Source organism: Xyrauchen texanus, chromosome 33 (genome assembly GCF_025860055.1).
Source record: "Xyrauchen texanus isolate HMW12.3.18 chromosome 33, RBS_HiC_50CHRs, whole genome shotgun sequence".
NCBI lineage: Eukaryota > Metazoa > Chordata > Actinopteri > Cypriniformes > Catostomidae > Xyrauchen > Xyrauchen texanus.
The window spans coordinates 8,110,276-8,126,208 of record NC_068308.1 but is presented as its reverse complement, the minus strand read 5'-3'; the positions used below and the strand labels follow the sequence as shown (position 1 = coordinate 8,126,208).

At 37.0% G+C, this 15,933-nt stretch overlaps 1 protein-coding gene across 2 annotated transcripts in view; it reads left to right on the top strand.

The window, feature by feature from the left end:
- Nucleotides 1-15,183, top strand: part of LOC127626593 (phytanoyl-CoA hydroxylase-interacting protein-like) — a 42,484-nt gene extending 27,301 nt beyond the window's left edge. The window contains exons 1-5 of one of the 2 annotated variants that reach the window (XM_052102495.1): nt 857-1,084; nt 9,913-10,109; nt 11,848-12,022; nt 12,223-12,340; nt 14,634-15,183. In XM_052102495.1, coding sequence (XP_051958455.1) covers nt 9,924-10,109; nt 11,848-12,022; nt 12,223-12,340; nt 14,634-15,171 — 1,017 coding nt within the window. In that variant the 5' untranslated portion in view covers nt 857-1,084; nt 9,913-9,923 and the 3' untranslated portion in view covers nt 15,172-15,183. Of the gene's footprint in view, nt 1-856; nt 1,085-9,912; nt 10,110-11,847; nt 12,023-12,222; nt 12,341-14,633 lie in introns of those variants that run through there. The other variant, XM_052102494.1, reaches the window with a different exon arrangement.
- The last annotated feature ends 750 nt before the right edge of the window (nt 15,184-15,933 follow it).

Sequence of the window (15,933 nt, the reverse complement as noted above, 5' to 3'; positions counted from 1 at the left end):
TGCTTACCCCAAGTCTCTTTGGTCTGCATTCCTCCTTCCATGTAAGCCTCTGAGCTTTTTTTTTGTACCTATTTTATTGTTTGTCAAGCGAAAATCATAAGTCTGGTTGCGTAGGAAAGTAATTGTAGCTCTTCTCAATAAGCTGGACAACTGAATGCATCATTCATGTGCAAAGCACAAACGTGCGGGACAAGTTACATGCCAATGTTTAATCTAGAAACCACTTTGCAATGCCCCAGCATGGATGCAAAAGGGTTTAGCAAAACCCTAGCAACCAGTCAGAACACCTTAGCAATGCTTTAGAAAACAGTCAGAAGAACCTAGGAGCCACCTAGCAACACCCAAGCAACTGCCTAACAATGACCTGCCAACCAAACCGAGCACCATAGCAAGGCCTACATCCCTTCAAGCTTCAATTATTTCTTCAAACCATAAAACAAATTGCTTTAAACCTTCAAACTGCTTTAAAAATACAGGCTTTGTCAAGCCAACATTCAAGGCTTGCCTTGACAAATGATTAAGTAATAGTGAGATCAGTAAGTTTTTGTTTTTCTTCAATATCTTTCACTTAAAAATGTGTGCGTGTCTCATTCACAAAAAAAGATGGATTCCTCTTTCCTACTACCACAACAGAAAATAATCTCCAATACGCTAAACTCTGCAGCTGTTAGACAGTTTAAGAATGATGTCATCTTTTGGAAATATGACAGAGAGTGCAGAGGGTGGGAAAGGATGGGAACTTCTTGCTTACTCAACCAAGTCCCAGCCCTCACTCTATTTCTTGCTCTGTAATTTCAGTCCAGCACTGACCCACAGTCAGTCATTGAGTCCGTCCACAGCAGAGATTGATGACATAATCAGGGCTCCACCTAAGGGAATGCACTAGGCTTGTAAAACAAACGCTAAAGCTACTCTAAGCCATTTGCGTGTGGATCGAGCTCAGGGTGCACTGGAGATAGGTCAGTGCACTTGAGCTGAATAGGAGACAGTGACCCCTAGCCTGATATCTCGTAGCTACTGCGTTACAATCAAAACTGCTACTCTAGTGTGCGGATCTCCATAAGAGAACGTGTTCATCTTGCAGGTAGGTGAAATAGTTTCTCTCCTTGGCTATATAATGTCCTCCAGGCTTAGCCTCTTGCATCATCAGTTGTTTTCTGTGCTGTTGTGGAGTAAAGTTTACCTGGAACCAGATGTAGTGAGTGGATAAAAGCCAGAGAGTTTGTCTCTGCTCTGAAATTGATGCTATGACCTTCACTGCAAAACATCACTTTATCAATCAGTATTTTTGTCATATTCCAGTAAAAATATCAATACGTATTTAAAACAAGGACATATTTACTTTAAAAGAACAATTATGAGACTTATTTTCAGAGAATATTTTTTTTTTCTCTTATCCCACTGGCAAATAAATATATCTGGTTTCTCAAGTAAAATTATCTTGATTTCTGGAATTTTATTGTGATTTTTACTGGAAAGCAAGACAAAAATACTGATTAATAATATTATTATTTTTTATGTTTGTTGTGAATGTTAAATAATAAATTAGAATTAATTAAATGAAACACATTTATTTGCTTTATCCTATGTTCATCTTTCTGCCATTTCTAGTACTTTGCAGAAATGTAATTATAGAGTTCTTTATGATTATGAACTATAGATTTTATCTTCACAGACAGTTTATTAGAGTTATTAAAGGCATCATCCATCTACAGATGATAGTATTGATGCAAGAATAATAAAAAGAGAGATTTCAGAATACATTTGTATATTATGTATCATATTGATGGGTAGCCAAATGAATTTATCCCACCGCAGGATTACTTAAAATAAAGTGAAGGGGAAAAGGTGATTAACCCTTTCATACATACAGCTTGTAACGTAACCGGCTGTTGCAGAAACACATATGTGTGATGCTACTCTGTGTGATGTAATACGGTTAATAACAAATCTGCTTTTGCGCCAACAATCTTGCTTTTGGTCAAGATTCTGTCATTTCTATTCACTCAAATAGTTACTCATACTGTCTTTTAAACCACAGAATAAGTTTATTTTATGTAATAAACAGCCAAATTTCAAAGTACCACGATAACAGTGCACAGCCATAATATAAATGCAATATTCCCATGCATGCAGCCACATCTGCTGATTAGGAGCAGATGCAGTTTTCATTCACATAAACAGCAACTCAAACAGTCTTTTCAGGCATATAATATGTTTGTTTTCTGAAACAGACAGCAGCACTATAACAGTTTAAAACTCGTATACTCACAGTGATAACATGCTGATCGAGCGTGATTATCCGATGCACGCATCCAAGTTTGTTTACATTAGTGCTTGTCACACACACACACACACACACACACACACACACAGTCTGAGATGTCAAACAATGTATAGGGTAACCAGACTGCTGATATTATTTGTTCAATTGTTTTTACAGCTATAAAAATGAAATAAGTAAAACATAAACAGTACAGCAGACATAACCCATTTTTTCACATGTTTACTATATTCTATACAGCATTTTTTATGATAAGAAATCATGAATTAAAATAAAATAAATTAATACTTGGTTACTCCCTCCCCCCTCTACTGGCTATGCAATGTCATGAGCAAAACTAGCTCAGTGTAGGGGGCACTGTAGACGAATTTAGATCCTACTCATGAAAGGGTTAATAATGGTGACAAGTCACAGAACCTAAGATATTGAACTTCCCTTATAAATATACTGTATGTACATTTTAACCTAAAACCTTTTTGTAAAATAAATCAATAAAACATAATGGATATCTTATATCAACAACCCAGATATGTTTGCTGATGATTGTATATACTAAAATAAGCTTCTTAATTTAAGTTCATAACATCTATGTATCCACATTAATTCTTATCACAGATAGATATATTAATAGCACACTCTTTTGGGAGTCCTTCCCACACATCTATATCACCACATTCAAATGTCCTTACAAGGAAAAAAGACAAAATTAGATGGAGCTTGCAGTCCTAGGCTTTGCTAAACTGAGTTACTCTGTGCATAACTGTGTGTCCGGAACAATGATGATGATTCTAGATGACAAGTTATTAGTGCTGCTTAAGTTGTCATTCACAAATATAGGCCTGTACAGTATATGGTGCATAGTATATGTACCAGTGTAAAGTTTTGACCCCCTTGACTGAATTTAGATATTTTTTTTTATAAACATTTGATGTAAAGGCTTATGCTTACATGCTTGAAACTGATTTAGCAGAAAATATAAATTCTGCCAATGTATAAGTTTCTTCACATAACTATAATTTTTATTTAACAAGCATGTTAAAGCAGCTTGCTAGAGTCCAGCATACATACATAGAAACTCCTTCAATTCTGTTGAAAAAGCATCACAAGGTGCACCTCATGAAGTTGTTTAAGAGATTGCACTGATTTTTAGAGCTGTAATCTAGACAAAGAAAAGGGTACTTTGAAGAAACATCTGATATAAGATGCTTGTTTGTATATTAAAACTTTTTTTGGCAACAGAAATTATATATTTTGTTAATGTGAGCAATTTGGATTTTTGATCCTCTTAGGTCTTTTTAAAGTAATTTTAGTTACAACGTACATCTCATTGGATGCATGCCCTTGATGTCAGTGTGCTATGCTGGATAATTCTGCTTTAAAAATACTGATGCACAAAGCTTTTAATGGCTAGTTATAGGGCAACTGAAAATGGAGCCTAGTTTTAGTTTTTTGTTGTTGTTGTTTTTTGTGCTTTATTTTTTGCATTTGTATATTATTTTCATGACATTTAAGCACACCTTAGAAAAACATGAACAAAATGACTGTATTACAGTAATGAGAATCAAATGAGAATCAGAATTGATTTGAGAATAATAATAATAATAATAATAATAATAATAAAAACATCCAAAAAACAATACATTAAATGGATACTAGATTATATTCAATTTGTTGTCATTGTGCAGAGTACAGTAAAGTACACACACACACACACAATATATATATATATATATATATATATATATATATATATATATATATATATATATATATATATACATACATACATACACACACACACACACACACACACTGTATACAGTACTGTGCAAAAGTTTTAGGCACTTGTGAAAAATGTAGCATAGTGAAGATGTAAATAGTTTTCATTTATCACTTAATATCATACAAAGTCCAGTAAACATAAAAAGCTAAATTAATATTTGGTGTGACCACCTTTGCCTTTAAAACAGCACCAATTCTCCTAGGTACACCTGGACACAGTTTTTCTTGGTTGTTGGCAGGTAGGATGTTCCAAGCTTCTTCGAGAATTCTCCACAGTTCTTCTATCTATTTAGGCTGTCTCAATTGCTTCTGTCTCTTGATGTAATCTCAAACTGACATGATGTTCAGTGGGGGTCTTTGTGGGGGCCATGACATCTGTTGCAGGACTCCCTGTTCTTCTATTCTAATAACTTATTTTTGCAAAAGTAATGTTTTGGAGTCTAACATTTATATTTTCTATTGACACTCTAAAGCTGAAGATATAAATAATCATCTTAAGACAAATGCTTTTGTGAAACACCATAAAAGGCTTTTGCAAATATACATATATAGAGGAGAAATGGGCAGGAGTAAAGACCAGAGCGACAAGTGCCAAATTGTTATGGCCAGACGACTGTTCCAGACGACTCTGAAACAGCAAGCCTTGTGGGATGCTCCCGGTCAGCAGTGATGAATACCTACCAACAGTGATCCAAGGAGGGACAAACCACAAACTGGCAACAGGGTTTACATTGTCTCATCGATGCACGAGGGCAACAAAGGCTATCCCGTCTTGTCCGAACCGGCAGAAGGTCTTCTGTGGCACAAGTCACAGAAAATGTTAATGATGGTTACGGGAGGAATGTGTCACAACACACAGTGCATCGCACCCTGCTTTGTACACTCACCTAAAGGATTATTAGGAACACCTGTTCAATTTCTCATTAATGCAATTATCTAATCAACCAATCACATGGCAGTTGCTTCAATGCATTTAGGGGTGTGGTCCTGGTCAAGACAATCTCCTGAACTCCAAACTGAATGTCAGAATGGGAAAGAAAGGTGATTTAAGCAATTTTGAGAGTGGTATGGTTGTTGGTGCCAGACGGGCCGGTCTGAGTATTTCACAATCTGCTCAGTTACTGGGATTTTCACGCACAACCATTTCTAGGGTTTACAGAGAATGGTGTGAAAAGGGAAACACATCCAGTATGCAGCAGTCCTGTGGGCGAAAATGCCTTGTTGATGCTAGAGGTCAGAGGAGAATGGGCCGACTGATTCAAGCTGATAGAAGAGCAACTTTGCCTGAAATAACCACTCGTTACAACCGAGGTATGCAGCAAAGCATTTGTGAAGCCACAACACGCACAACCTTGAGGCAGATGGGCTACAACAGTAGAAGACCCCACCGGGTACCACTCATCTCCACTACAAATAGGAAAAAGAGGCTACAATTTGCAAGAGCTCACCAAAATTGGACAGTTGAAGACTGGAAAAATGTTGCCTGGTCTGATGAGCCTCGATTTCTGTTGAGACATTCAGATGGTAGAGTCAGAATTTGGCGTAAACAGAATGAGAACATGGATCCATCATGCCTTGTTACCACTGTGCAGGCTGGTGGTGGTGGTGTAATGGTGTGGGGGATGTTTTCTTGGCACACTTTAGGCCCCTTAGTGCCAATTGGGCATCGTTTAAATGCCACTGCCTACCTGAGCATTGTTTCTGACCATGTCCATCCCTTTATGGCCACCATGTACCCATCCTCTGATGGCTACTTCCAGCAGGATAATGCACCATGTCACAAAGCTTGAATCATTTCAAATTGGTTTCTTGAACATGACAATGAGTTCACTGTACTAAAATGGCCCCACAGTCACCAGATCTCAACCCAATAGAGCATCTTTGGGATTTGGTGGAACGGGAGCTTCGTGCCCTGGATGTGCATCTCACAAATCTCCATCAACTGCAAGATGCTATCCTATCAATATGGGCCAACATTTCTAAAGAATGCTTTCAGCACCTTGTTGAATCAATGCCACGTAGAATTAAGGCAGTTCTGAAGGCAAAAGGGGGTCAAACACAGTATTAGTTTGGTGTTCCTAATAATCCTTTAGGTGAGTGTATGTGGCTGCAGACCAGTCTGTGTGCCACCATCAAAAGCTCATACAATGAGCATGTAAGCATTGGAACTGAATGTGGAGCAGTGCAAGTAGGTCGGCTGGTCCGTTGAGTACCGTTTTCTTTTACATCACGTGGACTGCTGTGTACATGTGTGCCGTTTACCTGATGGCACCAGGATGCTCTGTGTAAAGACAACAAGCTGGTGGAAGGAGTGTGATGCCCTGTGCAATGTTCTGCTGGGAAACCCTAGGTCTAGCCATTCATGTGGTTGCAATTTGACACATGCCACCTACCTAAACATAGTTGCAGACCAGGTACACCCCTTCATGGCAATGATATTCCCTGATGACAGTGGCCTCTTTCAGCAGGATATTGCACACTGCCACACTGCACACATTGTTCAGGAATATTGTAAGGAACATAATAAAGAGTTCAAGTTGTTGCCCTGGCATCCAATTTCCCAAGATCTTAATCTGATTGAGCATCTGTGGGATTTGCTGGACCAACAAGTCTGATCCAATGGTGGCTTCACCTTGTAACTTACAGGACTTGAAGAATCTTCTACTTATGTCTTGGTGCCAGATACCACAGGACATCTTCAGGGGTCTTGTAGAGTCCATTTCTCGGCAGGTTGGCGCTGTTTTGGCAGCACGTGGAAGACCAACGCCATATTGGTCATAATGTTTGGGCTCATCTGTGTATATACAGCACATGTGTGCTCTATAAGTGTGTTAATGACTGTGAGTCTCTTTATTGTGTTTGCTGTGTGGGTGTGTGTTAAGTGAGGTGGGCAGCTCTACACTTGATATGTCACTTCTTGCTGTTCCAGCTACTTCCTACTGGCAACACGCACAAACCACCCACATAAAACTAAGATGATAAAGCAGACTTCCCTATTCAGAAATCTCTCATTTGTCTTGTTTCTCTGGTTATGAACAAGGAGTACTTGTGATCTGAAAGTGCCATTGTTTTTCCAGAAGTCATTCTCATCAGTCAGCATAGGCCTACTTTTGAGACTGAACTTGGTGTCAGAGTGCTCCTCCTTAACGTAGGTGGTCTCTTGTTCTCCTGAGACTTTGTTCTGAGAATGCATTCTACAGGCAAAAGATAAAACAAGAAATGATTCAGCACTGGGAGGTACAGTAAAGGCCTGGCGATGAATCATTCATTCTGGTCCTTTCTGATGGTTGAGAGGAAACTGCTCACCCTCATCTGAACAGACTCAGGAGGACGTCTCCCGTATGGTGCTTTGCCAGCTCTAAATGAATTCCCTTCATCTCTCTTTTTCCTGCATGTCTTTGCACAGCAGTTTTAGCTGACTGGGCAGGTAATATGTCTGTTTACAGCTCTTTTTTCTGTGCTCCCTCTCTATCTTTCAAGTTCATTAAATCACATTTCCCAATAGAGATGGGGTAATAGACAGGGCCACCTTGGCGCCAGGACAGGGAGAGTTTTGGGATAGAGTTTTTCGCATAGCCAGGTTTGGTCCACATGGTAGCTTATTCTGGTCAAGAATTGCCTACTTGTGTAGTGACCAACTACAGTTAGTATTGTTTTTTTATGCCATTGAGGGGTGGGTTTATCTGAATACCACAATAATAGACAGGCATGAAAAACAACTGCGCAGCATTCTTCAAATTCCTAAAATGATAGTACAGAAAATAGTGAAAAAAGGTTGTGACACAACCTTGAAAACTATGAACAAACCTATGCGAGGTAAAAGAAAATACACATCCAGTGTATATCACTGGAAATACATATTGTATATAAAAAGTTAATTTGCATCAAGGATAAAGCTGTTTTATGCTGAACACAATGTGTTTTGTGATTTATTGCATGTCAAAAGCATAAAACCATTGAAATCCAAGAGACATTTAAAAACAAAATTGTCCAAATTTTTCAAAAGTTATAATGATATTATGAGATGGGGAAACCGAAATAAATCATACAAGTTGGCTTGTACATAGACTTACTCCCATAGGGAAAAACAAGTTAACCAACAATGTTATTATGATTTTTTAACGTTCAAGAGCCTTTTCATGGACTTTCATGAAGATTTTGAATAGAAACAATAGGTTTCCATGGAGCCATTCACACCGGGAGTGAACATTTGCGCGCTGACAAAGCAAGGGTATTATTTTTTTACAGTGAGTGTGTCGACTGGCGATGAAATGCCATGAACAGATAATATGAGCTTTGTATCATATGTCTGCAACCTCTGCAGTTACCAAACCCAGCACAACTGGTGGCCCTAACGCAAAAACCAGTTGAGAAAAAGAGTTTTCATTTCGTTTTGCTGATTTAACCATCCAAAGGTCTAAATGATGACAGTGATTTCATCTCATTTATTTCAGGGCTAAAAGGGACATGCTTTGAGGTGGGCTTGATTATGCTTGTGTTGTTTACTTGGGTAAAACAATCACATGAAAAGATGATGATGTCAATGTGGAAGTCTTGAAGTCTACTGAAAGTTTTACAAAGATGAATCAGCTGAATAATTACTAATCCAGTCCAACAGTTGATTATTAAAAAAAAAAAAAACTCTTTAGACTTGGGGGTGGTGTCTTTTTGCATTGGGCCACCCAAAACTAAAAATCTAGTTGAGATGAACCCTATCAGTTTAACTGAAACATACAGCATACTCACTGAATTTGAGTTACATGTACATTGCATTTCCATTGTCACTCATCATAACAGAAATGACCCAGTTTTCTATAAACACACTTTGACGTGATGCCCTTTGGCACATCCTGACAGTCAATATTCACACTGGAGAGACATGTTTGTATAGATGCTAGTGCTTTAGTAATGGACCAGTACTCATACCAGGATGCTCAGTCGTGACCTGGATAAAGGAGGGCAAACTCATGAAAACATGGTATTGTTAGCAATTATGTCCTTTGCTTTAATTTAAATATAAAATCTCCTTAAGATTCCATGAAATGGCTTGACACAGTTTTCTTTCCTATGTTGACATACTGTATTTCCTTTTGAAACAGGAAGCATTTTATTGGTCAAAAACTTGGATACATCACTAATTTCTAGAAGAGTCTTCAGTGTTTTTGATCTATTTACCTGAAATTTTAAATGTGTATATGTTTGCTAATTTTGTCATCTTTTAGGAGTACACTAACACAAAAATGACCTTAAAGCTAAGAGACATGGGCTGTGTTCGGAATGACACACTAACCATAAAATTCTTATTACTTCTGCCATATGGAAGACATAGTAAGAGTAGTATGGGAGTATGCCATTGCAAACTCAGCCATGAACTAAAAGTAATACAAGTCCAATTTGTATTTCAAACAGACTTTACAGTACAGGAAGTTTGGGCAGAACATATTAAAGGTCTCGTCCCCTTTTTGTAAATAGCCCAATGGCTACAGACATGAACCATGATTTTTTACATGCTAATAGGTTGCAGGTGGTATTAGAGGGAGAGACATACTTGTTCTACAAGTATGTCAAGCATTTGATTCAACACAATTTTGTATACACCCAACTTTTAGGTCAGGACACTAACATTTAGATGGCAACCAGGCTAACAGAAATGTATTAAATGCTACAAAACTCCTACTTTGTATTTATATTAGGGGTCTTTAAAGGAAATCTGTGTGAGAACTTGTAAGATGTTTAGATGAAATCCAGATACGTATATTTTTAATAAGGTAAATAGAATCCACCGAAATGAGTTTCCTCAGACTTTTCATCTGTTTTCTCTCCCACCATCTCTCTCCATCTCTCAGGCAATAAGTCCATGGACAGCGGCATCGCAGAGATGGAGGAACTTCCTGTTCCCCAGAACATCAAAATTAGCAACATCACGTGCGACTCCTTTAAGATCTGCTGGGACATGGACTCCAGAGCAAAGGAGCGGATCACACATTACTTCATCGACCTCAACAAGAAAGAAAACAAGAATGCCAACAAGTTCAAACACAAGGTGTGTGCTTACAGACTCCGAGTACATTCATTTCTGTTCATAGCCTCATCTGACCTGTCATGTATATCAAACCAAATTTGCAACAGTGTTCACCAAAAGTTTGCCAGAACACTATATTATTAAGGGATATGTTCTGTATTAGTTTTTCTTAGAGAAATAGTTCACCAAGAATGAAAATTCTCTCATCGTTATCTCATGCCATCCCAGATTAGTATGACTTTCTTTCTCCCGTAGAACACAAACAAAGATTTTTAGAAGAATATCTCAGCTCTGTAGGTCCAATGCAAGTGAATGATGATCAAAAATTTGAAGCTCCAAAAAGCACATAAAGGCAGTATAATAATAGTCCATTTCACTGCAGTGGTTTAATCCATGTCTTCTTAAGTGATCTAATTGGTTTTGGGTGAGAACTGACCAAAATATGACTCCCTTTTCACTGGACATCTTGCCATTGCAGTCTGTAGGTACGATTAGGATTTCAAGTTCGGAAGTGTAATCGAGCTGGAAATTATGATCTCCAAGGAAACTGCTGATGTCTAGATTTAGATAAAAATAAGTTACAATTGAGTCTGTAACTTACAAAACCGATTGGATTGCTTCATAGGATGTGGATTAAACCACTGTAGTCATATAGATTACTTTTAAGGTGCCTTTATGTGATTTTTGGATTTTCAATGTTGTGGTCACCATTCACTTGCTTTGTATGGACTTACAGAGCTAAGATATTCTTCTAAAAATCTTCATTTGTGTTTTACAGAAGACAAAAAGTCATACTATATCTGGGAAGATATGAGGGTGACTAAATGATGAAATAATTTTCATTTTTGCTTTAATCTATTTTTCACCACTAATAGTATTTAATCAATATACCAATGACAGTATAGAAATATTGGTATATTATCCTATTCAAAACAAACAAATAACCAAACAATCCTGTAGAGACAACCACCAGTACCTTTAGACTTAAGGATGAGCCAAACTCACCCAAATACCATTCATGCCCACCCAATCCCAAACCTTTTTTGGTTGGAAAACAACGCAAAAGTGACCAGCCACTTTTTCAGTGCCCTTGATTCTGGAAGTATTTTTAACAATAATTTTCTCCACAGATATTTCAAAAACTTCTTCAATAGGGAGTTCTAAGTCTTGAACAAAATCAGTCAGCTCTGAGATGAATCACAATATTATAAACTTTTGATTCAAAGCAAAAAAAAATTAAGTTATTAACCATAAGTGAAAAATACAATATATTTGAACATATTTGTGAAATATTTAAATACATAGAAATAGTTTTTCCAAAGTGTACTGAAAGAACGACAACTTGATGTCAATATAATTTATTCGCAGTGCTTTACAGAAGTGGATGGTCACTTTTGGCACAATACCCATTTCCGTGGCGAGTTCTTTGATTGGTGGATCTCTCTTCAGAATTATGGGTAGTGTAGTTCTTCACTAGTAATTTGGCAATTAAACTTGATTTGTTTTTCTAAATAGAGTTGAAATCACGCTGACTTTGCTTAACCTCTGAGCTCAACCATTCTATGATGAAAATTATAAGAATTTTATTTCTGGAACCTTACTGTGGCACAAAATGTTTACTTTATTTCTAAATTTGCTTATAGACCCACCTATTTTTTTGAAGGCCCCCCCCCAAATGGCAAATACTATGACCACAAGAACAGCACATATAAAACTGCCCATGGGTTAATCAATCTCATCCATTATCTGTCACCTCCAGGACGTCCCCACTAAGCTGGTAGCAAAAGCAGTTCCCCTGCCAATGACAGTTCGAGGACACTGGTTCCTTAGTCCACGCACCGAGTACACTGTGGCCGTTCAGACCGCATCCAAACAGGGTGATGGAGACTATGCCGTGTCGGAATGGAGTGAGATCATTGAATTCTGTACAGCTGGTGAGATGCACATTCATGTTTTCTCAGTCTAGACTGGAATATCTAGTTTAAACTGAAGAATAGTGACAGCTTTTACAGTGCACTTCTAGGTGAAGAAATATATTATTATGGCTTCTATGGACCTATCAAGCCATGCTATTGGCTCGTATTGTCTCCTCTCCTCTCCACTTAATTTCTTTTTTTTTCTTCTGTGGTCTCAGATTATTCCACTGTTCATCTCACACAGTTGTTGGAGAAAGCCGAGGTCATCGCCGGCAGAATGCTGCGGTTTTCTGTCTTCTACCGAAACCAGCATAAAGAGTACTTTGACCATGCAAGGTATGTGCTTCTCTGGGTTAACCAACATTAGATTTTTAATATTCATATTAGAAGAACATTCTCAAATTACTCAAATGTTTTAGATAAGAACGCATTGCAAAATATCTTCTGTGGAACACAAAAGGAGATGTTTGGAGTTCAGCAATTAAAGTGAATACTGTGAGGTTGAGTAAATAACAGAATTTTTCCTTTAAAACAAGATACATATACTTGAGAAGCAAAATTGTATATGACAATAAGACTTTTGTTTTCTTTAAATATGTTCCTTACCATCATTGGCAAATTGCTTTTTCTTATTTTAAACAGAAATCTAACAAAATTTTGTGAGATTTATGCTTAAAACAAGAAATACTAATTTGCAAATGGGGCAAGAAAAACTCTAGATATTATCTAAAACAGGTCTAAAATTGTGCTTCTTAAAGGGATAGTTCACCCAAAAATGAAGATTCTCTCATCATTTACTCACCCTCATGCCATTCCAGATGTGTATGACTTTCTTTCTTCTGCTGAACACAAACAAAGATTTTTAGAAGAATATCTCAGCTCTGTTGGTCCTTACAATGCAAGTGAATGGTGACCAGACCTTTGAAGCTCCAAAAATCACATAAAAGCCACATAAAAGTAATCCATAAGACTCCAGTGGTTAAATCCATAACTTCACAAGTGATATGATAGATATGGGTGAGAAACTGGTAGTAATCTGGTAATAAAATGACTTAAATATTGGGTGAGAAAGGTTTGATAAAAATATTTGATTTAGTTTTCTTATTGCATATATGTATTTCTTTCCGTATTTGAATTAATTAGCCCATCTCTCTCTTTTTTTTTTTTTTTTTTGCTGAATGAAATTAAAATAATATTTCATTATGATTGTAGTTTAGTGAGAGTATGTAGCTGGAGAGAAAGAAATAACTCTCAGTACACAAAAAGCAAATACATTTAAGTAACCATAGAGATTTAAATATCTTCTATATTAATCTAAATGCAAATCATTCTTTATATGAGAACAGATACAATTTGTTCTGTTAAAGGGGAAATGTGTAGAATAGTTTTTGTTTGTTTTTTGTTTTTAGATCTATCTATCTATCTATCTATCTATCTATCTATCTATCTATCTATCTATCTATCTATCTATCTATCTATCTATCTATCTATCTATCTATCTATCTGCCTGCCTGCCTGCCTGTCTGTATATCTATCTAGTACTTATTACAAATTACATAACTCAAATTTAAATCAGTAACAGAATCTTTTAGATTACTCTTTCTTTAATCATTAGTAAAAATCAAACAGCAACTTGCAATTTTGTATAATAAAATTTAAATATTTAAAAATGTCATGCAAATAAAGAAATATAAAAAGAGAACCTCCAAGTACTTTGGTACACTTTATAGTAACTTTCATTAATAAATTATTAACAAATACTATATTATAAAAAATATTAACAGATCATTAGTTACTGTATATTAAAATAATATATAGACATAAGATATAATGCACTTTTTAATGTTTACTAATGAATTTAAATAACATTACATAATGCTTAACAGGTTGTTAGTTAATGTAAATGAAAATACACATTTTATTTACAGTTTTTTTAAATCACTTAGGCTAATTTTTCTAAACTGTAAGTGCAATTGTCACAACTGTTTTATGGGACATCACATCTCTTATTACATGTCTGCAAAATGTAGTAACTCATCCAAAACATTTAATTTATGCTTCAAAACCTAGAATGGCCAATGCCACCAAAATGAAAAGTTTTTTTTGTCATCGTGTGAGCCGTACTGGTCAAAATGTTTAGAGGATTTTTTCACCATGTCAGTCAACCCATTTGTTATGTACAAATTTAATTTATGTTCTATGTTTTTTAACACTGACTGCTTACTGTACTATACAAGAATTTGTAGATACTGATTTTAACAGTAGTGAATAGTAAATGTATTTTTGTAGCAATGTGTCACATTTGCATGTCCATTTTTTACACATTTCTTACATGTAAAGTCAAATATAGACTATATAACAGAAATTTGTCAAAGAATTACAACCATGCCAGCTAATTAATAACCAAGGTCTGTTAAGGCTACAGATTTGCTGTTTATTTGTTGTGGTGTGTATTCTTGGTTTTACCTTTTAAACATCTTTACAAATCATTTATAAATTATTTATTAATATTTTTGCAGTACCCAATCTAAAGTTGAAACTATCACAGAAATAGTTTTAACATTTAATTTCTTTTTGTACTTCTTAATGAAAGCCGTCATGTGCACAGTTCACTCTATTTTTATTACAGGGAGGACAAAAACAACAAGATGTTGCCGTCAGTGAAGGACAACAGTGGCAGCCATGGCTCACCCATTAGTGGGAAGTTAGAGGGCATCTTCTTCAGCTGTAATACTGAGTTCAACACAGGCAAACCCCCGCAGGACTCACCGTATGGCCGCTACCGCTTCCAGCTAGCGGCAGAAGCGCTCTTCAACCCTGAGACAAACCTGTATTTTGGTGACTTCTACTGCATGTACACGGCCTATCACTACGTGGTTCTGGTGATCGCTCCAAAGGGCTCGCCGGGAGATGAGTTCTGCAAGCAACGTCTGCCAGCACTGCAAATCGCCAACAACAGCTTTCTGACCTGCTCAGAGGATGAAGACGGGCAGCTGGTGTTCCACCACTGCCAGGACATTATCCTGGAGGTCATCTACACTGATCCCGTGGATCTGAGCATGGGAACGGTAGCTGAGATCAGCGGTCACCAGCTCATGAGCTTGTCAACAGTCAATGCCAAGAAGGACCCAAGCTGCAAAACCTGCAACATCAGTGTGGGACGCTAAACCTGAACTGAACCCTTCTGCTGCCTTTAACAGCACAGACATTTCGCCTTCTCCTGTTGCCATCCCATAATTCTCCTGTTGAACTTCCTTCTGGTGTCTGAAAGGCTTTGTTCAGACAAGCAGCAAAATCGGATATTGTGGCGCTTCCATCATAAATCTGGCCAGTTGTTTGGAGTGTGAAAACACTTGAAATTAGATGTTTTCAAAAGCAGTCCAAAGCAGTGTCATTCAGGAGGCAGCACATACAGTATGTAACATCATACAACGTGTGCAATATTGCCTCGAACTGTCTGAATACACTCATTTTTGCTTACTCTTTGCTCATATGGCAAACTATGCTATGCAGTGAATAGTGAATGAGTGAGCAGTTTTGGACACTGTAAATGCATGTATTTGTAAATACAATAAAGCCTCGTGCTTATGTTGTCTAATGTAACATGTGAGGTCAGCATAGGCAAGATGGACATGAGATACATTTTTCACTTTTCTGGCCTATCCTTAGTCAGAGAGGCAATATATATTCTGAAATAGTTTTGCGTTTCTTCACAATGCGTTTTGTGTTTCCTCGTCATATGTTTTGTGTTCCCTCACAATAAGTTGTGCATTCCCCTCAGAATAGTTTTGCGTTCCCTCACAATAAGTTTTGCGTTCCATCAGAATAGTTTTTAGTTACCTTGCCTTACATTTTGCATTTCCTCATAATAGTTTTGTGTTCTCTCAGAATGGTTTTGCATTCCCTCACAATTGTTTTTAGTTACCTTG